The 27,258-nt window shown below is 50.5% G+C and overlaps 1 protein-coding gene across 1 annotated transcript; it reads left to right on the top strand.

Moving 5' to 3' along the window:
• Positions 1-18,641: 18,641 nt before the first annotated feature.
• On the top strand, positions 18,642-26,674 carry TENT5B (terminal nucleotidyltransferase 5B). The gene is made up of 2 exons (XM_010380390.2): positions 18,642-19,202; positions 24,762-26,674. Exons 1-2 carry the CDS (start codon positions 18,939-18,941, stop codon positions 25,773-25,775), a joined length of 1,278 nt encoding a protein of 425 aa, XP_010378692.1. The 5' UTR covers positions 18,642-18,938; the 3' UTR covers positions 25,776-26,674.
• The last annotated feature ends 584 nt before the right edge of the window (positions 26,675-27,258 follow it).

Raw genomic sequence — 27,258 nt, 5'->3', positions numbered from 1 at the left:
AAATCGCCACCTTCCTGAGCCTCAGTTTCTTCACCTGTGAAATGGGTTTTCTCACCACCCATCTCTGCCTGCCTCCCTACAGGGTCGGATCAGATGGGCTGAACCAGCTTCTAGACAGGGAGGGGCTTCATGAGCAGCTCCACACCTGAGGGAAGGGAGATTGGAACATCCGCCCTGCTCACATCCCGCGAGGGACAGCTCAGGCTTCTGTGCCTGTCCTGGCCTTCAGAGTCCAGCCTCTGGCCCTGCAGATTCTCTCTCAGGGCCTCTTCTGCTTTCTCTGGTGTCCCTCTCTCTTCTACCTTCCTTCTCCACTCCCCTGTATCCCCGCACCACCGAAATCCACACCTGTCTGAAGCTTGTACCAAATTAGCAAATTGGTGGTTTCTGAGGAGGGCAAGCCAGCCTTGACTACATGCCAGACACTGCTCACACACTGGGTCTTTTATGCCAGCCCTGAGACGTAGATGGTCATGACCTAATGAATAAGGGAGGATATCGAGGCTCAGTGAAGGGGAGGGGTTTGCACCCAGCCAATAAGAGGCCTAGATGGGACAAGAACTGGAGCTTTGGCCGGGCGCGGTGGCTCACGCCTGTAATCCCAGCACTTTGGGAGGTCAAGGCAGGTGGATCACCTGAGGTCAGGAGTTCAAGACCAGCCTGACTAAAATGGAGAAACCCCATCTCTGCTAAAAATACAAAATTAGCCGGGCGTGGTGGCATATGCCTGTAATCCCAGCTACTTGGGTGGCTGAGGCAGGAGAATCTCTTGAACCCTGGAGGCGGAGGTTGCAGTATGCCGAGATCACACCATTGCACTCCAGCCTGGACAACAAGAGAGAAACTCTGTCTCAAAAAAAAACTGAAAAAAAGCCGGGCGTGGTGGCTCAGGCCTGTAATCCCAGCACTTTGGGAGGCCGAGATGGGTGGATCATGAGGTCAGGAGATCGAGACCATCCTGGCTAACACGGTGAAACCCCGTCTCTACTAAAAAATACAAAAAAAAAAAAAAAGAAGAAGAAGAAGAAGAACTGGAGCTTTGACCGGGCATAGTGGCTTATGTCTGTAATCCTGGATTGCTTGAGCTTAGGAGTTCAAGAACAGCTTGGGCAACATCTCTACAAAAATTACAAAAATTAGCTGGGTGTGGTGGCGAGTGCCTGTAGTCCCAGCTACTCAGGAGGCTGACATGGGAGGATGGCTTGAGCCCTGGAGGTTGAGGGTGCAGTGAGCTGTGATTGTGCCACTGCACTCCCAGCCTGGGCCACAGAGTGAGACCCTGTCTCAAAAAATTTTTTTTAAAAGTTTTAAAAGTACACACACTCGAGAGGGGAGGGCAGGTGTACTCAAGAAAGAATCGCACAAGGGGCTTTGCGGTGTGGTTTTTTTTGTTTTTGTTTTTGTTTTTGTTTTTGAGGCAAAGTCTTGCTCTTGTTGCCCAGGCTGTAGTGCAATGGTGTGATCTTGGCTCACTACAGCCTCCACCTCCCGGGTTCAAGCGATTCTCCTGCCTCAGCTTCCTAAGTAGCTGGGATTACAGGCATGTGCCATCACGCCCAGCTAATTTTTCATATTTTTAGTAGAAACGGGATTTCACCACGTTGGCCAGGCTGGTCTCAAACTCCTGATCTCATGTGATCCGCCCGCCTTGGCCTCCTAAAGTGTTGGGATTACAGGCGTGAGCCACCGTTCCCGGCTATGGTTTCTATTTTTATAGGTTTCTTTAACCAAGGGGTGGAATATTTATGAAAGTTACTGGAAAAAGGTGGAGATTTCTTGGAACTGTGGTGCCACCCATTTTTACACCAAATATGGGAACTATTGTGGTGCTGGTGGGTGTGTGATTTTTAGTATGTTAATGAGTGTATAATGAGGTTCTGGGAGAAACCTAGGTCAAATCCAGTGCCATGCTATGTCCAGTTGGTCTCAGCTAGCTTGGCCCATGCCCTGATTTTTCAGGATCTTATGAACCCTTAGCTTCTGCAGTTATTTCAACGGCTTCCTTTTGCTAGTCATGTGAAACTGCTGCCTAGAATTTTCCATTCTTCTGCGACCGATATTAGTCCTGTATCACCTTCACTCATCCCATGAATATTTACTGAGCATACACAGGTTTCCAGGTGCTGGATGACATAGAAAACAAAATCCCTGCTCTCTTGGAGCTTTGGTTCCAGGGGCGGGAAATGGGGCAATAAATAGGTAAATACGCAGCATGGTAGATGGTGTTAGGTACTTTGGAAATAGAGAAGGGGCTAGCAGGTGTCGGGAGTGAAGGTGCCATTCTAATTGGATAATCAGAGAAGGCCTCCCTGAGAACAGCAGACAATGGAGAAAACGACCTGGAGGAATTGAGGGAGCAGCCATGTGGGGATCAAAGGAGACCATGCCAGGCAGATGGAAGAGCAGTTGCAAGGCCCCAAGGTGGGAGCGTGCCTGGCATGGTTGAGGAACATCAGGGAGGCCAGTGTGGCTGCCCCCGATAAGGGAAGGGGTGTGGGAGGAGATTGTGGCTTTTACTCCAAATGAGAAGGAGGCATTAAAATTACATGATCTGACTTGGGTTTAAAAAGGATCACACTGGCTTGCTGGGTTGAAAACACTGTAGGCGACAAGCACAAGGCAGAAAGGCTCCAAAAATCCTGGAGAGTGGGGCGTGGCTTAGACCACAGAGGTGGCAGTAAGCTGGGGGTGGGGCCGAGACGTGGTCAGGGCCTGTCTGGGTTCTGAAGGCAGAGCCGACAGGGTTGCTGACAAATCAAAAGTGCAATGTGAGAGAAAAAGGAGTGGAAAGTGGCTTCAGGGCTTGGGGCCAAGAACTGGAATTTGCCATTTGTTGGACTTCAGTTCGAGATGTCAACATTGAACGTGGAAAATTTGAGATGACTACAAACATAAAAGTAGAGATGTTGACTAAAATTAAATAAATGAGCCTGGAGTGCCAGACAGAGCTCTGGACTGAAATATATAAATTTGGGATTTCGGGAGAGAGAGGTTGCAGTGAGCCGAGATCACACCACTGTACTCCAGCCTGGGTGACAGAGTGAGTGAGATGTTGTCTCAAAAAATAAATAAATAAATAAATAAATAAATAAATAAATAAATAAATAAATCTGGGATTTGCCAGCACAGAGATGGTATTTCAAGCTTGAGACTGGTGAGATCACCAAGGGAATGAGTGTAGACAGAAAAGAGAAGACCAGGGAGTAAGTCCTGGGCATTTCATTCTTTAGAGGCTGAGTGGATATGAAGGAAACCACAGCAGTCAGTGAAACAGAAGGAAAACTAGGACACTGTGGTGTTTTAGAAGCCAAGGGAAGGTCCGCGCATGGTGGCTCATACCTGTAATCCCAGCACTTCGGGAGGCTGGGGCAGGTGGATCACTTGAGGCCAAGAATTCGAGACCAGCCTGGCCAACATGGAGAAACCCACATCTCTACCAAAAAATACAAAAATTAGCTGGGCATGGTGGCCTGCGCCTGCAGTCCCAGCTATTCCAGAGGCTGAGGCACCAGAATCACTTGAATCTCAGAAGCAGAGGTTGCAGTGAGCAGAGATCACATCACTGCACTCCAGTCCAGGCAACAGAGCAAGACTCTGTCTCAAAAAAAAAAAAAAAAAAAAAAAGCCAAAAGAAGAAAGTATTAAAAGGGGCCAGGCACATTGGCTCACGACTGTAATCCCAGAACTTTGGAAGGCCGAGGTAGGCGGATCACCTGAGGTCAGGAGTTCGAGACCAGCCTGGTCAACATGGTGAAACCCTGTCTCTAGTAAAAATACAACAATTAGCTAGGCGTGGTGGCGGGCACCTGTAATCCCAGCTACTTGGGAGGCTGAGTGAACCTGGGAAGCAGAGGTTACAGTGAGCAGAGATCATGCCGCTGCACTGCAGCCTGGGTGACAAAGTGAGAATCCATCAAGAAAGAAAAGAAAGAAAGAGAGAGAGAGAAAGAAAGAAAGAAAAGAAAGAAAGAAAGAATTACAAAGAAGGAATGATCAGCTGTGTCTTGGGCAATTTAGAGGTTAAATAAAATATGAGGATGAAGAATAATTAAAATGGGAGAAAATTTTGCACATCATATAAGGGATTGTATCTAGAATAAATAAAGAACCCTTACAACTCAATGATAATAAATAGCACAATTTAAAAATGGGCAAAGGGGCCAGGCATGGTGGCTCAAGCCTGTAATCCCAGCACTTTGGGAGGCCGAGACGGGCGGATCACGAGGTCAGGAGATCAAGACCATCCTGGCTAACACGGTGAAACCCCGTCTCTACTAAAAAATACAAAAAACTAGCCGGGCGAGGTGGCAGGCGCCTGTAGTCCCAGCTACTCGGGAGGCTGAGTCAGGAGAATGGCGTAAACCCAGGAGGCGGAGCTTGCAGTGAGCTGAGATCCGGCCACTGCACTCCAGCCTGGGCCACAGAGCGAGACTCTGTCTCAAAAAAAAAAAAAAAAAAAATGGGCAAAGGAACTGAACTGACATTTCTCCAAAGATATAGATGACCGATAAACACATGAAAAGATACTCACCTCATTAGCCATCAGGAAAATGCAATCAAACAATGAGACACTATTTCACACCCATCAGGATGGCTACAGTCAAAAAGGACAGTAATCAACAAGTGTTGGTGAGGATGTGGAGAAATTGGAGTCCTCAAACACTGCTAGTGAGAATGAAAAATGGTGCAGCTGCTTTGGAAAACAGTCTGACAGTTCCTCAAATGGCTAAACAAAAAAAAAATTACCTTAAAACCAACATTTCTACTCCTGAATGTATACTGAAGAGAAATGAAAACATATAGGCTAAGGCGCGATGGCTCATGCCTGTAATCCCAGCACTTTGGGAGCTTGAGATAGGTGGATCCCTTGAGGTCAGGAGTTCGAGACCAGTCTCACCAACATGGCAAAACTCCATCTCTACTAAAAATACAAAAATTAGCCAGGAGTAGTGGTACACACCTGTAATCCCAGCTACTTGGGAGGCTGAGGCAGGATAATCACTTGAACCCAGGAGGCAGAGGTTGCAGTGAGCCAAGATCGCACCATTGCACTCCAGCCTTGGTGACAGAGCCAGACTCCATCTCTAAATAAATAAATAAATAAACAAACAAACAGTTTTAAAAAATGGATGAATTATATGTTACATGAATTATATCTCAGTGAAGTTGTTCTTTTATAAAAGTAATTGGCTGGGCACACTGGCTCACGTCTGTAATCCCAGCACTTTGGGAGGCCAAGGTGGGCGGATCACCTGAGGTCAGGAGTTCAAGACCGGCCTGGCCAACATGGTGAAACCCTGTTGTAACTAAAAATACAAAATTAGTTAGTCATGGTGGCATATGCCTGTAATCCCAGCTATTTGGGAGGCTGAGGCAGGAGAATCACTTGAGCCCGGGATGTGAAGGTTGCAGTGAGCCGAGATTGTGCCACTGCACTCCAGCCTGGGCAACAAGAGTGAAACTCCGTCTAAATAAATAAATAAATAAATAAATAGAATTAATTAGATTTGGCAATGTGAAGGTCACTGGCGACTCTGACAAAAGCAGTTTGGGTAGAGTGCTGGCAACAGAAGCCTGGCTGAAGTGTATGCAAGAGCGAACAGGAGAACCCTGAAAGCAGCAACAATTGTAGATGCTGTCAAAGAGTTTTGCTATACAGAGAAATGGGGGCCGGGCATGTTGGCTCACGCCTGTAATCCCAACACTTTGGGAGGCCGAGGTGGGCAGATCACCTGAAGTCAGGAGTTTGAGACCAGCCTGGCTAACATGTGAAACCCTGTGTCTACTAAAAATAGAAAAATTAGCCAGGTGAAGTGGTGGGCACCTGTAATCCTAGCTACTTGGGAGGCTGAGGCAGGAGAATCACTTGAATGGGAGAGGTAGAGTTTGCAGTGAGCCAAGATGGAGCCGCTGCACTTCAGCTTGGTGACAGAGAGAGAGACTCTGGCTTAAAAAAAAGAAAAAAAAAAGAGAGAAGTAGGGTAGAAGAGGAGGGAGGTTTGGAGTCAAGAGAGGCTCTTGGTTTTGTTGTGGGTTTTCTTTTTTTTAGATGCAATAAATTTTTTTTTTTTTTTTTTTTTTTTTTTTTGAGACGGAGTCTCACTCTGTCGCCCAGGCTGGAGTGCAGTGGCCGGATCTCAGCTCACTGCAAGCACCTCCTCCCGGGTTGACGCCATTCTCCTGCCTCAGCCTCCCAAGTAGCTGGGACTACAGGCGCCCACCACCTGGCCCGGCTAATTTTTTGTATTTTTTTAGTAGAGACGGGGTTTCACTGTGTTAGCCAGGATGGTCTCGATCTCCTGACCTCGTGATCCGCCCGTCTCAGCCTCCCAAAGTGCTGGGATTACAGGCTTGAGCCACCACGCCCGGCCAATAAATTATTATTATTATTATTTATTATTATTATTATTTTTTTTTTTTGAGACGGAGTCTTACTCTTGTCACCCAGGCTGGAGTGCAATGGCGCGATCTCAGCTTATTGCAACCTCTGCCTCCCAGCTTCAAGCGATTCTCTTGCCTCAGCCTCCCGAGTAGATGGATTATAGACACACGCCACCATGCCAGGCTAATTTTTGTATTTTTAGTAGAGACAGCGTTTCACCATGTTGGCCAGGCTGGTCTCAAACTCCTGACCTCAGGTGATCCTCCCATCTTGGCCTCCCAAAGTGCTGGGATTATAGGTGTGAGCCACTGCGCTCGGCGTGAAGTTATTATTATTATTATTTGAGACAGGATCTCACCCTCGCCCAGGCTAGAGTACAGTGGCGCAATCATAGCTCATGGCAGCCTTGAACTCTCATGCTCAAGTAATCCTTCTGCCTCAGCCTCCTGAGTAACTAGAACTACAAGCGTGAGCCATCACGCGTGGCTAATTGTTTTTCATTATTTTATTTTGGAGACAGGGTCTTGCTGTGTTGCCTAGGCTGGTCTTGAACTCCTGGCCTCAAGTGATCCTTCCTGCCTAGGCCTCCCAAAGTGCTAAGAATATAGGTGTGAGCCACTACTCCTGGCCCAAGAGATCATATTTTAATGATGATTGGAATGATCTAGTCAGGGACAGAGGGACACTTGCTGGAGCAAAGGCCTTGAGCTTGTGAGAAGGATGGGATGTGCTACACAAATGGAGGTGTAAGCCTTGGAGAGGAGCAAGCAGGATTCATTCTCAGGGGCAGGAGTGGAGGCTGAAAACGACAAGGCACAGACCCAGGTGAACGGATAGAAGTGTTGAGTCCAAGGAAATTGTCTTCTTGATACTGGTGGGCTGGGGAAGGTCCCCTAAAGCCAGCGGAACCTCAACCCAGCCAGTGTCCAGGTTCTTGATGCCATTGCGAGAAGCAATTCCCAAATGAGTCAGAAAGTAGTGAAAGTACCGAGATTTATGGCAAAGCAAAAAGTACACACTGAACAGGGGTGTGGGCAGACTCAACAGAGAGTCACACAAGAGAGTTTGGGTTTACCTTTATGGGTTTCTTTTTTTTTTTTTTTTTTTTTTTTTTTGAGATGGAGTCTCGCTCCCACCGCACAGGCTGGGCTGCAGTGGTGCAACAGTGGCTTACTGCAACCTCCACCTTCCAAGTTCAAGCAATTCTCCTTCCTCAGCCTCCCGAGTAGCTGGGATTACAGGCATGCACCACCACACCCAGCTGATTTTTGTATTTTTCGTAGAGACGGGGTTTCACCATGTTGGCCAGGCTGGTCTCGAACTCCTGACCTCAGGTGATCCACCCGCCTCAGCCTCCCAAAGTGCTAAGATTACAGGCATGAGCCACCATGACTGGCCATTTTATGGGTTTCTTTCACCAAGTGGTGGAATATTCATGAAAACTCCTGGAGAAAGGTGGAGATTTCTCGGAACTGTGGCACCACTCATTTTCACACCAATTATGGGTGTTCTCAGAACTGCTGTGGTGCTGGTGGGTGTGTGATTTTTGGTATGTTAATGGGCATGTAATTGTTGTAGGAAAAAACGGGTTCTTCTCACAGGACCAGGAAGAGTTAGGCACGCAGACACTTTGAAGGGTGAGGGGGAACAGAATTTATTGAGTGAAAAGGAAAAAAAAAACTCAGCATAGCAAGAGGGGTTCCTGCTTACAGGCCCCCACCTCACAGATTGAATCCCAGGTCCCCACCCAGGAACAGGAGAGGCCACACTCCTCCCCCTCGCAAATGGTGTGAACTTCCTGAGTGTCCACCCCATCCTCCCAGTGGGCAGGCTGGTGGGAGATTCTCCGGGGACCCTCCCCCTTATCTTCCTTCTGCATCTATCATAATGAGGTCCCAGGAAAAACCTATGTCAAATCCAGCACCATGTTGGGTCCAGTCAGTCTCAGCCAGCTTGGTCCACATCCTATTCTTCAGAGTCTATAGCCCCTCGCCTATAGTCATGTGAAACTGCTGTCTGGAATTTTTATTCTCCTCTGACCACCCATACTATTCCTCTTACTCTGATTGCTGTTTTCTTAGTGAAGTAGGAAGCAGAAACACCGGATGAGAGAACAATGGGGGAGGAGCTGTCGGGGACAGAGGAGAGAGAAGTTATGTCCTTGTCCTGCAGGACTGTGGGAGAGTGAAAAGCCTGGGTCATGTGGTGGGATTGCCCACCAGCGAGTGCTAAGGGCCCCTGGAGGATAGTGGGCATGACGTTCGAAGGAGACCAGTCGGCAGGGCTGTGTCTTTCACTAGCCTCCGTCATCTGTGTGGAATTAACCAGGGTGTGGCCTTGCCAGGTGGATGCAGTTTAATGAGAGTGGGCAAGGGGGTTGAGGGAAGTAATTATAAGGGGTTGCTAGGATGTAATTATAGCAATGTTCCATGGAGTCTAGCTGGTAAAAGAGGAAAGTCAAGACATGAGGGAGGCAAGGAATAGTGACTAAAAACAGTATCAGTGGCCTGGAGGTTCTGGCAGGTCAAAGAACTACTGGACTCCCAGCTGTACAGGGAGTGAGTTGGAAAGATAGGAGGTGGTGTTAGGAGGATAGGATACTTGGTATTCAAATGACCTGGGGTAGGGGTACAATTATTGTTAATGACAAGGTCCATTACCTTGGTAGGACCTGAGGTAGGGTGGAGGACAAAAACCATAGAAAGAGGAGACAGGTGACCCTCTTTACTTCAGGGTGTGTAGCTGAACTCACTGCGTCATCTTCAGAGGCAGAGCGCTGGATAGAGAACAGGCCTGGGATTCAGTCAGAGCTGGCTATAAAGTCCCACTTTCCAACTGTGGAGCCCTGAACAAATTAGCCTCTCTGAGCTTCAGTTTCCACTTCTGCAAAGTAAGAGTTTGCACCTTTTCATAAGATCATGTTCTGAAAATTAAATGAGGCCAGGTGCAGTGACTCACACCTGTAATCCCAGCTTTTTGGGAGGCTGACGCAGGCGGATCACTTGACGTCAGGAGTTCGAGACCAGCCTGGGCAACATGGTGAAACCCCGTCTCTACCCAAAAATACAAAAATTAGCTGGGCATGGTACTGCACGCCTGTAATCCCAGCTACTCAGGAGGCTGAGGTGGGAGAATCGCTTGAACCTGGGAGGCAGAGGTTGCAGTGAGTCAAGATTGTGCCATTGCACTGCAGCCTGGGAGACAGAGCAAGACTCTGTCTCAAAAAAAAAACAGAAGGCCGAGCACAGTGGGAGGTTGAGCCGGGTGGGTCACGAGGTCAGGAATTCCAGACCAGCCTGGCCAACATAGTGAAACTCTGTCTCTACTAAAAATACAAAGTATTAGCCGGGCATGGTGGCACACGCCTGTAATCCCAGCTATTCGGGAGGCTAAGGCAGGAGAATCATTTGAACCCAGGAGACGGAGGTTGTAGTGAGCCGAGATTGCGCCATTGCATTCCAGCCCAGGCGACAGTGTGAGACTCCAATTCAAAAAAGAAAAAGAAAAAAAATAAATAAATGAAAGACTGTGTGGAAACACCTAGTGCAGTTCCAGGCACAGAGGGCACTCAGTAACCTGGGCTGATAATATAGCTACACAGCACTTCCCAGAATACTTTTGTTTGGGGTCCCAAAGCTGAGGAGGGGCCAATGTATGAAACAAGATTCTCCCCAGGACCCTTTCTCCCTTCCCACCATCTCAAACATAGAAGATATGCATGGAAGAGCCTGACTCCTATTTCACTCTCATTTTACAGAATAGGAAACTGAGGTCCAGATAGGGAAAGTGATTATATCACTAAGACTCAATTATCACACAGAGTAAGTTTCCTTTTAAAATCTATTGAGGCCTGGCATGGTGGATCAAGTCTCTAATCCCAGCACCTTGGGAGGCCTAGGCGGGAGAACTGTTTGAACCCAGGAGTTCGAGACCAGCCTGACCAACATGGTGAGACTCAATCTCTACAAATAAAACAATTAGCTCAGCATGGTAGTGCATGCCTGTGTTCCCAGCTACTGTGAAGACCAAGGTGGGAGGATCACTTGAGCCTGGAAGGTGAAGGCTGCAGCGAGCCAGGATCAAGTTACTGCATTTTAGCCTGGGCAACAGAGCAAGACCCCATCTCAAAAAGAATCAGTTGGCCAGGTGAGGTGACTCACGCCTGTAATACTAGTACTTTGGGAGGCCGAGGAGGGCAGATCACTTGAAGTCAGGAGTTTGAGACTAGCCTGGCCAACACGATGAAACCTTGTGTCTACTAAAAATACAAAAATTAGCCAGGCATGGTGGTACATGCCTGTAGTCCCAGCTACTTGGGAGGCTAAGGCAGGAGAATCACTTGAACCCAGGAGGCAGAGGTTGCAGTGAGCCGAGATCATGCCACTGCACTCCAGCCTGGACGACAGAGCGAGACTCCGTCTCAAAAAAAAAAAAAAAAGGATCAGTCGGAGTTCAGATGCGGGGTCTCATGCCTATTATTGAAGTGCTTTGAGAGGCAAAGACAGGAGGATCACTTGAGGTGAGGAGACACCACCCTGAGTAAAATAGTAAGAGCCCATTTCTGCAAAATTTTAAAAAGTTAGCTTGGCATAGTCCTAGCTATTCAGGAGGCTGACGTGGAAGGATCACTTGAGCCCAGATGTTTGAGGCTGCGGTTGAGCTATGATCACACCACTGCATTCCAGTCTGGGTGACAGGAGAAGCAAGACCATGTCTCTAAAAAAATAAGAATAGGCTAGGCGCGGTGGCTCACGCCTGTAATCCAGCACTTTGGGAGACTGAGGTGGACAGATCATCACCTGAGGTCAGGAGTTTGAGACTAGCCTGACCAACATCGCAAAACCCTGTCTCTACTAAAAATACAAAAATTAGCTGGGCATGGTGGTGGGCACCTGTAACCCCAGCTACTCAGGAGGCTGAGGTGGGAGAATTGCTTGAACCCAGGAGGCGGAGGTTGCAGTGAGCCAAGATCACACCACTGCACTCCGGCCTGACAACAGAGCGAGACTCCATCTCGGAAAAATAAATAATAGGAATAAAATAATAAAATCAGGTGGAATAATAATTAAGATGGCAAAATTATGTAGGAGGAAGAGGGAAGGCTCATATATAATATTTGAAAGCCAACTGGACTCTTCAGAATGTACCCCAGTCAACGTTCCCCTCCATTCACTGGAACAATTAAAAGCTGGTCTTGGTGAAAATGAAAAATCCTAGTGGATATACCCCTTCTTTCTCAAGCTTCCTACATCCCCCATTATCTCCAGCCCCATCACAGTGATGTTCAGGTCTTGTTCAGTGTTGGGCAAACATTGAAACAATCAGCTTTGGGAATGAAAGTGTCAACAGAAAGGTGATTCACAAAGCATGAATTTGCTAATTGTTCTTTCTAGCTCAGATGGAAGGAAAGAGGGAGGGAAGAGAGAGGAAAAAGATCTCAGAGTTTCCTTCCTTAGAAAACTTGATTCGGCCAGGCACGGTGGTTCACACCTGTAATCCCAGCACTTTGGGAGGCCAAGACGGGTGGATCACGAGGTCAGCAGTTCGAGACCAGCCTGGCCAATATGGTGAAACCCCGTCTCTACCAAAAAATATACAAAAATTAGCTGGGCATGGTGGCATGTGCCTGTAGTTCCAGCTACTCAGAAGGCTGAGGCAGGAGAATCGCTTGAACCCGGGAGATGGAGTTGCAGTGAGCCAAGATCATGCCACTGCACTCCAGCCTGGGCAACAGAGTGAGACTCAGTCTCAAAAAAAAAAAAGAAAAGAAAACTTGATTCAAGTGTTTAGGATGGGCATAGCACCAGTCAGTCACCGCAAGGCCCTGCCCCCTGCCTGGTTTCCAGCATAGCTACTCCCCCTGGGGTAAATCCCTCCTGCTTTCTGTACCATTTCCACATCTATAAAGTGAGAAGATTAACAGGCCGGGCGCTGTGGCTCATGCCTGTAATCCCAGCACTTTGGGAGGCCGAGGTGGGCGGATTGCCTGAGCTCAGGAGTTCAAGACCAACCTGTCCAACATGGTGAAACCTCTACTCTACTAAAAATACAAAAAAAAAAAGTAGTCAGGCATGGTGGCGGGCACCTGTAATCCCAGCTACTCAGGAGGCTGAGGCAGGAGAATTGCTTGAACCCAGGAAGTAGAGGTTGCAGTGAACCAAGACTGTGCCACTGCACTCCAGCCTGGGGGACAGAGCAAGACTCTGTCGCAAAAAAAAAAAAAAAAAAAAAAAAAAGATTGACAAAGGCCCTCCTAGTTCTGGCCTTCAGGGTTCTAGGAATATGTGTCCTGGTACCTGCTCTGTTGCCATGGCTGTCCAGGCACAGGGAGATGGGGCAGAAGTGGATCCAACAGATCCATTGGAAATGTCACCTCACTATGGAGGACTTCCATAACCACACCATCTCATGATATCTCTCGTTCTCGCTCTTGCCGTATCTCTATCTCACACTCACACATGCACGGTTGCTCTCTCCCCCATCACCTTGTTTTATTTTATTTTTAGCACTATCAGAAATGTATTATTTATTTGTTTACTTAACTGTTGTCTTTCAACATTAGAAAGTTCTAGGACTGGCCGGGCACGGTGGCTCAAGCCTGTCATCCCAGCACTTTAGGAGGCCGAGACGGGCGGATCACGAGGTCAGGAGATCGAGACCATCCTGGCTAACATGGTGAAACCCCGTTTCTACTAAAAAATACAAAAAACTAGCTGGGCGAGGTGGCGGGCGCCTGTAGTCCCAGCTACTCGGGAGGCTGAGGCAGGAGAATGGCGTAAACCCGGGAGGCGGAGCTTGCAGTGAGCTGAGATCCGTCCACTGTACTCCAGCCCGGGTGACAGAGCAAGACTCCGTCTCAAAAAAAAAGAAAGTTCAGCGGCCTTCCTCAGTCCTCCACTCCTGTCGGGATGTCGGGACTGCAGGAACTCCGTCCGAGAGCCCCACCGGGGGACTCTGTCGGCCTTCTTTGCCGGAGGCGGACAGACCTCTTCCCCACACCTTAGGTGACCAAAATAAACTTGCAGTTTTGCTCCTAAAAAAAAAAAGAAAGAAAGAAAGTTCTAGGACTGGGAGTGGTGGCTCACACCTGTAATCCTAGCACTTTGGGAGACTGTGGCAGGCAGATCATTTGAGGTCAGGAATTAGACTAGCTGGGGCAACATGGTGAAACCCAACCTCTAAAACAAAAAAAGGGAAAAAGAGCGAAAGTTCTAGAAGGGCCAGGCATGGTAGCTTATGCCTGTAATCCCAGCACTTTGGGAGGCCAAGGTGGGCAGATCTCTTGAGATCAGGAGTTCAAAACCAGCCTGGCCAACATGGTGAAACCCTTTACTAAAAATACAAAAATTAGTCAGGTGTGGGCCTGTAATCCCAGGTACTTGGGAGGCTGAGGCAAGAGAATCACTTGAACCTGGGAGGCAGAGGTTGCACTGAGTCAAAATTGTGCCACTGCACTCCAGCCTGACAACAGAGTAAGACTCTGTCTCAAAAAAAAAAAAAAAAAAAAAAAAAAGTTATAGAAGGGCAGGGACCTTGCCTATTATTTCTCAGGGCCTAGCCCAGCACCTGGTACACAGGTAGGTGCTCAGAATGTATGTTGGCTGATGAATGAATGAATGTATAGATCTTATGGGTGGTGCCATGACTGTGCCAAGCATGACTGATCTGTGCTGAGTCTTCTTAGAGGAGCGGTTGAACAATAGGGCTCTGGGGTCAGGAGACCTGGATTTGAGTCCCAAACTGCCAATTAGTGACCATATAACCTTGGGCATATCACTTAACCTCTCTAAACCTCGGTGTCTTCATCTGTAAATTGGGGATAATGATCCCACATCTTGCGGTGTAGCTTTAGGAATTAGAGCTTATTATGTATGTAAAATAATCTAGTGCATAGTAGGTATTCAGTAAATGTTAGTTTCCTTTCCCCCACCCCTCCTTCCTCTGCTGGGGTATGGAGGTGGGGGTAAGAGAAAGTGCTGTGGCTGAGCCTCAAGCTCTTTCATCAGTAGCCTCAGAGAGACTTGAGGCTCTCTGTCTAAAGTTCAAGGGTTTGGAGACTCTGGACTCAGTCAAAAGAGATTTCTATCTATTTCTTTTCTTTTCTGAGACAGGGTCCCTCTTTGTCACCCAGGCTGGAGTGCAGTGGTGTAAACATGGTTCACTGCAGCCTTGACCTCCCCACCTCAAGTGATTCTCCCACTTCAGCCTCCCGACTAGCTGGGACCACAGGCACGTGCCACCATGCCAGGCTACTTTCTTTTAATTTTTGTAGAGATGAGGACTCACTAAGAAGACTGGTCTCAAACTCCTGGTCTCAGATGACTTTCCCACCTCAGTCTCCCAAAGCACTGGGATTACAGATATGAGTCACCACTTCCAGCTGCTATTTCTTTTTATTTATTTATTTATTTTTAAAATTTATTTGAGACGGAGTCTCGCTCTGTCACCCAGGCTGGAGTGCAGTGGTGTGATCTCAGCTCACTGCAACTTCCGTCTCCTGGGTTCAAGCAATTCTCCTGCCTCAGCCTCCTGAGTAGCTGGGATTACAGCCACGTGCGACCACGCCCGGCTAATTTTTTGTTTTTTTTTTTTTTTGTTTGTTTTTTTTTTGAGGCGGAGTCTCGCTCTGTCGCCCGGGCTGGAGTGCAGTGGCCAGATCTCAGCTCACTGCAAGCTCCGCCTCCTGGATTTACGCCATTCTCCTGCCTCAGCCTCCCGAGTAGCTGGGACTACAGGCGCCTGCCACCTCGCCCGGCTAGTTTTTGTATTTTTAGTAGAGACGAGGTTTCACCGTGTTAGCCAGGATGGTCTCGATCTCCTGACCTCGTGATCCGCCCGTCTCGGCCTCCCAAAGTGCTGGGATTACAGGCTTGAGCCACCGCGCCCGGCCCAATTTTTTGTATTTTTAGTAGAGACGGGGTTTCACCATGTTGGTCAGGCTGGTCTTGAACTCCTGATCTCATGATCCGCCCACCTTGGCCTCCCAAAGTGCTGGGATTACAGGCGTGAACCACTGTACCCGGCCTTTTTAAAATTTTATATAGAAATGAGGTCTCCCTATGTTGTTGTTGTTGTTGTTGTTTTTGAGACAGTCTGGCTCTGTCACCCAGGCTGGAGGCAGTGCCACCTTCTCGGCTCACTGCAAGCTCCACCTCCCGGGTTCACACCCTTCTCCTGCCTCAGCCTCCCGAGTAGCTGGGACTACATGTGTCCGCCACCACACCCGGCTAACTTTTTGTATTTTTAGTAGAGACAGGGTTTCACTGTGTTAGCCAGGATGGTCTCAATCTCCCGACTGAGGTCTCCCTGTGTTTTCTATAGAGATGAGGTCTCCCTGGTCTTACAGGCGTGAACCACTGGGCCCCTCCATTTCTTATCTTTCAAGAAAAGGTAAAACAAAGCAAGCACTTGCCTTGAGGACGATGAAAGGGACTTCCCCAAGGTCACATAGTCAAGCAGTAGCACAAGTAGTGCGTCCCCTCCCTGAGGGCCAGAGGAAGCCCCTGATCGCAGACAAGATGGAGTGAAGCAAGAGGAGCAGCCTCTTGCCTGGGCTGGCCTCCAGAAAGAAGAAGTAGCTGCTATGCTGTGAGAGTCAGGCTCTTGGGGTTTAGTCCCAGGTCTGTCAGAGTCAACCTGATGGCATTGGGATGTAGTTTACTGTTTCTAGGTCATGATTTCTCCTGTAAATTTGGTGTATTACTCCTCCCCAATCTGCCTGACAGGCAAATGGGAGAATATTACGAGAATGAAATTTAATTTAATATATTGTTAGAAAATTTATTTTTTTTTTGAGACAGAGTATCATTCTTGTTGCCCAGGTTAGAGTACAATGGCATGGATCTCAGCTCACTGCAACCTCCGCCTCCCAGGTTCAAGTGATTCTCCTGCCTCAGCCTCCTGAGTAGCTGGGAATACAGGTGCTACAGGTGCCCACCACCACGCCCAGCTAATTTTTTGTATTTTTAGTAGAAACGGGGTTTCACCATGTTAGCTAGACGGGTCTTGAACTCCTGACCTCTGGTGATCCGCCCGCCTCAGCCTCCCAAAGTGCTGGGATTACAGGCGTGAGCCACTGCGCCTGGCCGGGAGAACAATATTTAAGAAAAAAAAATTGCAGCAATGAATCAGATAGACTCAATTTCTGAATTTTTGCTACAGCACAAATGTTTAAAATCAGAAAAAAAAAAATTTAAAAGTAACAGATGAGGTTGGGGAAAAATAAAAAAATAAAAGTAACAACAGACCAGGCACAATAGTTGACACCTGTAATCCCTGCACTTTGGGAGGCTGAGGCGAGCAGATCACTTGAGCCCAGAAGTTCAAGAGCAGCCTGGGCAACATGGCCAGACCCTTATCTCTACAAAAAAATAGAAAAATTAGCCGGGTGCTGTGGAGTGTGCCTGTAGTCCCAGCTACTCAGGAGGCTGGGATTGGGAGGACTGCTTGAGCTAGGGTGGTTGAGGCTGCGGTGAGCCATGATCATGCCAGTCAACTCCAGTCCAGGCAACAGAGTGAGACCCTGTCTCAAAAAATAAATAAATAGGCCGGGTGCGGTGGCTCATGCCTGTAATGCAGGACTTTGGGAGGCCGAGGCGGGCAGATCACGAGGTCAGGAGATCGAGACCATCCTGGCTAACATGGTGAAACTCTGTCTCTACTAAAAATACAAAAAATTAGCCAAGTGTGGTGGCTGGCGCATGTAGTCCCAGCTACTCGGGCAGCTGAGGTAGGAGAATGCTGTGAACCTGGAAGGCAGAGCTTGCAGTAAGCCGAGATTGTGCCACTGCACTCCAGCCTGGGCGACAGCGAGACTCTGTCTCAAGAAAATAAATAAATAAATATTAAAAATAAAAGTAACAACAATCATAAGCCTAGGTCCTGTAAAGTGTGAGAGCAAAATATGTAAACATATATTTTTTAAAATTATATTTTGTCGGCCGGGCGCGGTGGCTCAAGCCTGTAATCCCAGCACTTTGGGAGGCCGAGACGGGCGGATCATGAGGTCAGGAGATCGAGACCATCCTGGCTAATACGGTGAAACCCCGTCTCTACTAAAAAATACAAAAAACTAGCCGGGCGACGAGGCGGGCGCCTGTAGTCCCAGCTACTCGGGAGGCTGAGACAGGAGAATGGCGTGAACCCGGGAGGCGGAGCTTGCAGTGAGCTGAGATCCGGCCACTGCACTCCAGCCTGGGCGGCAGAGCGAGACTCCGTCTCAAAAAAAAAAAAAAAAAAATTATATTTTGTCTAGACCTGCAGAAAAACATGTAAACACATTATTCATTCTCTAGCCCCAGAAAGGTGCTGGGTTTGGGTAGGTACAGTGGAAAAAACATGCACCACAGATTCTATAGCCCTGGTTCAGGACCAGGGCCTGACTAGTTTGCTGTGTGACAGTGGGGTAATCACAAACCCTCTCTGAGCAGATCTCTCCTTCCCTAAATTGGCTATGCTGTACATCAACTCTCATCATGCTGTGGTTTGCAAGGCCAATCAACAGAGTGCCTTAGAAAGCCTTTACCTTAGGGCCCGGTGCGGTGGCTCACGCCTGTAATCCCAGCACTTTGGGAGGTTGAGGTGGGTGAAGCACAAGGTCAGGAGTTCGAGACCAGCCTGGCCAATATGGTGAAACCCCCGTGTCTACTAAAAATACAAAAAAGTTGGTGGCGCATGCCTGTAATCCCAGCTAATCGGGAGGCTGAGGCAGGAGAATTGCTTGAACCCGGGAGGCGGAGGTTGCAGTAAGCCGAGATCGCGCCACTACACTCCAGCCTGGGTGACACAGCGAGACTCCGTCCCAAAAAAAAAAAAAAAAAAATAGCCTTTACCTTGGTATACACAGAATTTATTATTACACCTTTCCTAGGCTCTGGAAAACTGCCAAAGCATGAGCAGTGCTGTGCAGAGTTGATCACGTGGCGCAATCTCTTTGGGCTTCTGAAAATAGTAGGTGACCAGGAGGACAAGACTAAGTGACTTCTCAATTTCTCTCAGCGATAAAAAACAAAAAACAGAACCTGGAATTTCTCAGTGGTCTGACTCTGCTACAAACTCCTCAGGTCACTTCCCTCCCTCCTGACCCTGCGGAGGCGGGGTGGGCGCTGTCCCTTTAAGTCCAGGCCCGGGCCAATCACAGTGAACAGAAGTTCTTCAAGGACCAAAGGAGGGAATTCAGCCTGAGAGGGAGGGCGGGGAAGGGGCGTGCCCTCTAGCCAATCGGAATCTCCCTAGAGAACAGTGACTCACGTGCAAAGCTCTGCAGACCACTGTCCGGAGCGTCGAGAGGCGGGGCGGCTCTCGCTGTGTGGCAGCGGCCCGGGCCAATGGGCATGTCGCCCGCCGCCTATAAGAGTCCGCTGGGCCTCGGGCTGCAGGCGCTAGGGTCGGTAAGTCGTCGCCTTCCGAGGTGTGCCTTGGCTTTGTCTCGCCGTCGCTGCTGCCCCGTCCCTGCCTCCGTGCCCCCCCGCCTTGGCCCCTGCCCAGCGGCTCTCCCTGTCCTCCTCCCCTTAACCACCCCCACGGTTTTTGCCGTCGGGGCTCGGGAGCCGGGCGGATGATGCCGTCCGAGAGCGGAGCTGAGCGCCGGGACCAGGCGGCTGCTCAGGTGGGAACGGCTGCGGCCACGGCGGTGGCCACGGCAGCCCCGGCAGGCGGCGGCCCCGACCCAGAGGCCTTGTCGGCCTCCCCCGGACGGCACCTGAGCGGGCTGAGCTGGCCACAGGTGAAGCGACTGGACGCTCTCCTGAGCGAGCCGATTCCCATTCATGGGCGCGGCAACTTCCCCACGCTGAGTGTGCAGCCCCGGCAGATCGTGCAGGTGAGAGGACGCGGGGCGGGGTATATGGGGGAATCCCTTCTGAGGCTCTCGTGGCTGGAAGGCATTTGTAGTCTGTTTGACTTTCTAGACAGCTAGGGAAACTGAGGAACGGAGACAGGGCTGTAACAATTGCACAGCATTATGAATGGTAGATCAGACCTCCCCTTCCCCTGCATCTGCTAATCCTTCCCCACCTGGCTTTTCCATCTTGACTCCTAGAGAACCCTGATTCCCCACGGATCACTCACCCAGGGCCTGGCTGGGAGAGGGGAGGAGGATGTCGAGGGCATTGGGGAAAGAATTTGTCCCTGCCTGCAAGGACAAAAGATGCCAGGCAGCCCTGGGTGGGTAAGTGTGCATGCTTGAGTCCAAAATAACTTTTCCTTCCCTATCTGGGCATCCCTGGACCTCACCCTCCTTTTCTCTCTCGAGGTTCTAGGAGTAGACTCTGCCCTTGTGCTCCTACAGCCCTCTGCTGGAGAAACTGCCCCTTACCCCTCCACCCCGTGGAAAAGCCACGAAAACTTGTCAGGGACTCCCTCTCTCTCAGCTGGGGTTGTGGCCCAAGATTTATTAAGCCGAAGGTCAGACCTGATACCCCACCCCCAAGGGCAACATTAAGTGACCAATTTAGGTGTTTCTTCTCCTTCCCAAGACTGGAAATGAAGGCCAACCCAGGCCTCAGGCCCCAAGTCCCCTCTCTCCTGAGGAAAGGGAGAAAAGAATTCTGACAGCCCCTCCCTCCTCCAACTCTTCCCTTTATCTGAACCTCAACGACCCCAAGACTGCTTTTTCATCTGTACAGCCCAGACGCTGTCATGTTCTGAAATACCAGACTGTGGTAATTATTGTACCCATTTTATAGCTGGGTCAGTTTGCCACCCAAGATTACTTCATGAGGTGAAAATCAAACCTGGGGAATCTTGGGTCTTCCCAGGAGCAGATTACAGTAGGTTCAATGTTTTCCCACCCCTTCCCGGGCTCCCAAGGTCAACTTCTAGGTGTTAGGGAGGGTCCTCTGATAAAACAAACCAAGAAGCCCAGCAAGGATTCCTGTGCGTTCCTGCCAGCTGATGGCTTCCTTTGGATGAAGCGAGCCCTTCCCCCGCCTCCTACTACCTGGGCTTCCCACAGATGGGGAGGGGTGCCTCCTGGGGGATTACCTCCCCCACCCTCCCAAGGAACTAGGAACTGGAGGGGCTGGGGGCAGATTCTCCTGGGCTGACTCACAGGCGGCCCAGTAGAGTTCGCCGAGGCATTCCTTGGCTGCTCGCTGTCACCTGGGTGATCAGGAAACCAGTTGAGGCTTTTCTCCCCAGGACAGTCAAGTCATTCCTGGGGCCCCAGCTGCTGCACCTCCAGGACTGTGGCCCCAGGCATGGCAGGGAGGGGAAGGTGGAGCTCAGTATGGCAGCCCCCCTCTGCAAGAACAAGGGGTACCCTGGAAGGAGGGAAAGTCCTTGCCCTGTCAGTATGGCTCAGATTGCCTCTTTTGGTGTCTGCTCTGTGCCAAGCCCTGTTTAGGAAACCAAGGGCACAGATATGACTGGGACTCAGCCTCCATCCCTTCAGGTGCTCCTAGCCAGATGGGGGAGATTCCAGGTCAATAGAAGCTAACTTTACAATACGATGGTGGTGCCATGTCCTTCTAAACCCGAGTTAGAGATAGCACAGAACAGGGAGCTGTCAGCGACGGTGAGGAAGGGCGGCAGAGACTTCAGAGCTGGGCTGGGAAGTTGTACTTCTGGATTCAGGCCCTGGACTCTTTGTTGTCAATTCTCTTTGCTGGGCTCAGTGTCCCCATCTGTTCAACTGGGATGGATGGATTAGGCTGCTGCTCTCCAACACCCTCTCTGGTTCCAGACGCCGAAGGGGCCAGGTGCCTTCACCTGACCTGTACAGCTGCCTCCACAGGAAAGAAAGTTTCTTGGAAGGAATCCACAGCTGGCAGCTTCTAAAGCTATTGGGATGTGTGCAGGGTTGGCGGCAGGGGAGAGGGGGAGGGTGGTGGTGGTTGTTGCCTTGGGGCTTTTCACTGCTACTGAGTTGTCCTATGGCTCAAAAATTGGAAGCTTTCTCCCTCTCCACCCCTACAAAGCTTTGCCTGTAATGGCTATCCAAGTGTAGAGATGCTGTTCTTGCTTGTACCTGTGCTAAAGGGACCCACCCTACCGTAAGGAGGCTTCCCAGAGCTACAGGCAGGGAGGCCTTTTATTGGTTGTGTAACCTTGGACAAGTCCTTTGCCTTCTCTGGGCCCAGAGGATTGAACTAGACAATCTGATCTCTCCAGCTGCAGCCAGAGGGCCTGCATCAGGCGGCACAGCATGTGAGTTTTGTAAGCCTGCTGGCTGACAGCATCTGTCAGTCTCCCTGCAGGTCTCAGCAGCAGCCTGAAGCAGAGTGGTTGTGGGGAGGGCCTTGGCATGGGAGAAAGGAGGGTGCAGCCACTGCCCCCTCCATGGCTGGAAAGTCTGATTCAGGAGGCACCAAGCTGCCCTGCAGTACTTGGGTGTGGTGGTATCTGGTGACTGCCTGCCAAGCTGGCTGTAGTCACACCTGGGAAGGAGACAACAGCGACTGGCTGGCTGACACAGCTGGCCCCATGGCCCTGACGCAGGGGATTTAACGAGTACTGCTACCTACTCACTAGGCCGGATGCCAAGCCCTGGGGTGGGCACCGGCCTGGGAGCAGGAGCTGGCACTGAGTAAGGCTCAGTCAGCCCTAATGGGATCTGAGGAAGGGGCTGGTCTTCTCTGCAGGTTTGGTTGGGTCCTTCGACCAAGGTCTTTGGCCCATGCAGGCACAGCTGCCAGCTGACAGGGTGTGGGTTAGAAGTCCCACAGGCTGGACTGCAGCGACTGGCCTTGTCTGGCCAAGGCATCTCCCAACCCCCATCTTCCTATTCCCCAACTACTCTGGCTCTGGGCTTCAGTACCTTGAGGGTTGCCTTTGCTTTGAAATTTAGAAAGAGAAGGTAGATTCGAACTAGTCCCTGTTCCTTCTGAACCCTGGGACTGTAATGTGGTAGAAACAGGATAGGCTTTGGAGTCAGCCATACCTGGGTTTGAAGGCATCTCCACGTGATCTTGTGCAGGTGGCATCACTCCTGTGAGCTTCAGTTTCCCAGGAGACCTGTCCTGGGCCGGGCACAGTGTGTCATGCCTGTAATCCCAGCACTTTGGGAGGCCGAAGCATGAGTCCAGGAGTTCAAGACCAGCCTGGGCAATCTGGCAGAATCCCATCACTGCAAACAATAAAAAATTGCTGGGTGTGGTGGCACACACCTGTAGTCCCACCTACTTGGGAGGCTGAAGTGGGAGGATTGCTTGAGCCCAGGAGGCAGAGGTTGCAGTGAGCTGAGATCGTGCCACTGCATTCACTGCATTCCAGCCTGGACTACAAAATCAGGACTCTCAAAAAAAAAAAAAAAAAAAAAAAGATGGAGGAAAGGAAGGTAGAGAAGGGTTTGGAAAGGCAGAAAAAAAAATTCCATATTAAAAACAAATAAAAAGACTTGGCCTGGCACGGTAGCTCATGCCTGTAATCCTAGTACTTTGGGAGGCTGAGGCAGGTAGATCACCTGAGGTCAGGAGTTCAAGACCAGCCTGGCCAACATGGTGAAACCCTATCTCTACTAAAAATATAAAAATTATCTGAGCGTGGTGACGGGCACCTGTAATCCCAGCTACTCGGGAGGCTGAGGGAGAAGAATCACTTGAACCTGGGAGGCAGAGGGAGAAGAATCACTTGAACCTGGGAGGCAGAGGTTGCAGTGAGTGACCACTGCACTCCAGACAGAGAGACTCTGCCCCCCCCCCCCAAAAAAAAAAAAGAACGAACGAAAGACCTGTCCCCATAGGTTCTGGCAACAAGGTCCAGTGCTTGGCACTCATTAGGTGCCTAGCCTCCTTCCGCCACCCTCTGTGTTCCTGATGGCCAGCTGCTTATGCCCCATTCTCCGTGTTCCTTATGGCCAGTTGTTTACCCCCCATTGCCATGACAATATCTTCCCCTGGTAAAGGTGCTCCTCCCGGAAGTCTTCCTGGAGGGCGCCGCCCGCCTCGGATTGCCCCACCACAGCTTGCCTTCTCAGCACTTAGGTGCCTTCTTTGTAGTAATTCCCTGGGAGGCAAGGAGAACAGCCTGGTCTGGAGCTGGGTGCTGACTTGGCAGCAAGGCAGGGTTGCAGAATCACTCAGAACAGGAATGCTGCCTGGTCACTTTCAGGGCAACTTTGGGTTACTGAGAAAACTGAATGTCGCCAACCCCCAGCTTCACTCTTCTCCCTACCTGGTACCTCAGGGGAGGGACCACTTATAGGTTTATCTGTCCTGTGCCATCAGGCCTGGGGGCTGTCTGAGGGCTGAGAGTTTTCACTGACCCTTAGCTGTTTCACCACTGTAAGCCTCAGTTTCCTCATCTGAGAGCAAAAAAAGTATATAATATTTACCTCACTGGGTCCTTGTAAGGATGAATTAGGATGAGTGCATTGTAGTCAAAAGGACATACATGAACTTGAGAATCCAACTAACATGGGTTCTGGTCTCAGCCTGACCGCTCTATGACCTTAACTTGTTTCTTAACCTTTCTGTGCCTGAGGTCCTCCATCTATCAATCAAAATAATACTCAAATGTAGGATTATTGGGAGGGTTAATGTGGACATGAATGTGAAATGCTAACCATATTCCCAACATGTTTGAGCAGTTAGCGCAGTGCCTGGCACAGAACTGTTTTACTAGCAGTTTGAGAGGTAGAATAGCATGGTTAAGACTTGGACTGCCGAGCGCAGTGGCTCACGCCTATAATCCCAGCACTTTGGGAGGCGGAGGCAGGTGGATCACGAGGTCAGGAGTTCAAGACCAGCCTGGCCAAGATGGTGAAACCCCATCTCTACTAAAAATACAAAAATTAGCCAGGCACAGTGGTAGGCGCCTGTAATCCCAACTACTCGGGAGGCTGAGGCAGAAGAATCACTTGAACTCGGGGTATGGAGGTTGCAGTGAGCCGAGATCACGCCACTACACTCCAGCCTTGGCGGCAAAGTGAGACTCCGTCTCAAAAAAAAATAAAAAGATTTTGGACTCTGAGTTTTATTCCCAGCTCTGCATTCACCAGCTGTTTGCCTTTGAGCTAGTTACTTGACCCCTCTGTACTTCCATTTTTGCATCTGTAAAGTGGGAATGATAGTATCCACCTCACAGGGTTATTTTAAGAATTAAGTGACCTGCTGTTTAGTAAATTCTATGCTATTCTTCCTGGTCATTCCTGACCAGGGATGGGTCATTCTGTACTATTATCATTGCTATTCTTCCTGGTCATTCCTCCAGATGGTCCATTCTCAGATTAGGCTTAGAGAGTTAAATGACTTCCCACATTCCAAAAAAATAAAATAAAAAGTTAGATGATTTTCCAAAAGCATAACAGCTGGTTAGGGGCCAACAGTGGTTGACTTAGGGGCCAACAGTGGTTGACGTTACTGGGATAAGTACATAGAAGTCCTTGGTGGACCCCTGGGGCCCGCTCCTGACACCTCTCCTTCCTGCTCTCCCCTCGAAGGTGGTCCGCAGCAGCCTGGAGGAGCAGGGCCTACACGTGCACAGTGTGCGGCTGCATGGTTCCGCTGCCAGCCACGTGCTGCACCCTGAGAGTGGCCTGGGCTACAAGGATCTGGACCTGGTGTTCCGGGTGGACCTGTGCAGTGAGGCATCCTTCCAGCTGACCAAGGCAGTGGTGCTGGCCTGCCTCCTAGACTTCCTGCCGGCCGGTGTGAGCCGGGCTAAGATCACGCCACTGACACTCAAGGAGGCATACGTGCAGAAGCTGGTGAAAGTGTGCACAGACTCGGACCGCTGGAGTCTCATCTCACTGTCCAACAAGAGCGGCAAGAACGTGGAGCTCAAGTTTGTGGACTCGGTGAGACGCCAGTTTGAATTCAGCATAGACTCCTTCCAGATCATCCTGGACTCCCTGTTGCTCTTTGGCCAGTGCTCGTCCACTCCCATGTCTGAGGCCTTCCACCCAACAGTCACAGGTGAAAGCCTGTATGGGGACTTCGCCGAGGCCCTGGAGCACCTGCGGCACCGCGTCATCGCCACTCGCAGTCCCGAGGAGATCCGAGGGGGTGGCCTCCTCAAGTACTGCCACCTCCTGGTGCGGGGCTTCCGGCCCCGGCCCAGCACCGATGTGCGCGCCCTGCAGCGCTACATGTGCTCCCGCTTCTTCATCGACTTTCCAGACCTGGTGGAGCAGCGGCGCACCCTAGAGCGCTACCTGGAGGCCCACTTTGGTGGGGCTGACGCAGCCCGCCGTTACGCCTGCCTGGTGACACTGCACCGGGTGGTCAACGAGAGCACCGTGTGCCTCATGAACCACGAGCGCCGCCAGACGCTGGACCTCATTGCCGCACTGGCGCTGCAGGCACTGGCTGAGCAGGGCCCGGCTGCCACTGCCGCCCTGGCCTGGCGCCCTCCAGGCACCGACGGGGTTGTGCCAGCCACTGTCAATTACTACGTGACCCCTGTGCAGCCTCTCCTGGCTCGTGCCTATCCCACCTGGCTGCCTTGTAACTGACTCAGACCCTGGCCAGAAGGGAAGGGACTGGGCCTCACGGGGTGGGGTGGGGCCTCCAAGAGTGTGTGGAGGACATGACCAGAGACGCAGCCTGTGCCAGGTGGCCCAGCACTGCAGGGTTGGGCCTTCGATTGAACAGACCGGACTTCCCCGAGCACGAGGCCCCTGTGGCTCTCAGCAGAAGGACCCTTTGGTTATTGCATCACACTTTTGGACCCACATAACGGTGGGGTGCAGGAGCCATTTGTCTTGGAAGTCAATTGCCTTCAGGGGACAAAACATTTGGGGTGGTAGCCTTAATGCACAGCACCTCGGATTCCCATGGCCTGAGAGGGTCTTTTTGACTAGGGCCAGCCTGTGGTGATCCCAGCAGCTTTGGAGGGACTGCAGCCCACACACTGACTGATATATGGTATGTTACGGGGACTTGTCACTTTGGTCAGGCTGGGCCACTACAGGGCCTGATGGTCCAACTTGGGTAATCACTGGGAGGAGGGAAACTGAGGCCTGAGGCAGATACATGGGTTTGGGGAGGGCTGGGTTTAGCCTGGTTCTCTGAAATACATACCCCAAGCTGTGAAGCCTTCCTCTTGAGGGGTTGAGGTGGGCAGTATACAGGAGCCAAGCAGCCCAGGGTGGGTCACAGCCCAGGCCCCTTCCAGGGTGCCACTCCTTTCCCCCTTGTTGCAAGGAGCCCTCCTGCCTGGGAGCTTGTTCTTTGGAGGGTGCTAAGCCTGAATTTGCCACAGTCAAGTCAATGTTCCCACCCCCCTGGCTTGGTTACAGGGCCCTCACATGGGGGAGGAGAGCCATACTCCCACCCTGTTGGCATTCCCCCGGATTTGTTGCTATTTTGCACTCTTAACACCTGCCTTATAATAAAAACTGTCTACACTGAACCTTAGTGCCATGCTTTTTCTGGGGAAATAAGGACCTTCTGTAGCTGTAGGGGCTGCAGCTGCCTCCCCTAGTTGGAGTCGGGCTTGTACTGTGGAAGGGAGCGTTTGTGGGGAGCGGGGTTTGAAGCCTGGGCTATGGCTGGAGGACTGCCCCTCCTCCCAACCCCAGCCCCAGCCTGACCAGCTGTATATTGAAAGCTGCTATCTACATGTGTGACCTGCACCTGCATGTTGCCTTCGCAGGTCTAGGACTCTTGTTAAGGAGTAAATATTTTTATGTTTTCTACCTGGAATCCAAATAGCTCTGGGCCTAGATTCAGACTCTGGTGCTCAGGGGTACTTGAACCTAGCTCTGTCTACCCCATCTCTTCCAAGGGAGCAGCTAGAGAACAGGCTGGGTGAATCTGGACTGGAGGCCCCTGCAGTAAAGGTGGCTGAGACTGGGGAACTGCTAGGGTCCCCCCAAGCCTGAGTCCAGGTAGGTCCTCCACTTGGGAGAGGCTCCTTCAGTCCTCCAGCTCCTTCCCTTGCCCTGAGCACTGATGGGTGTGCTCTGGCTCGCTCTAATCAGATCCCCTGGATGG

Source organism: Rhinopithecus roxellana, chromosome 12 (assembly GCF_007565055.1).
Source record: "Rhinopithecus roxellana isolate Shanxi Qingling chromosome 12, ASM756505v1, whole genome shotgun sequence".
NCBI classification, from domain to species: domain Eukaryota; kingdom Metazoa; phylum Chordata; class Mammalia; order Primates; family Cercopithecidae; genus Rhinopithecus; species Rhinopithecus roxellana.
The sequence above is the reverse complement of the archived record's forward strand: the minus strand, read 5'-3'. Positions and strand labels throughout refer to the sequence as shown.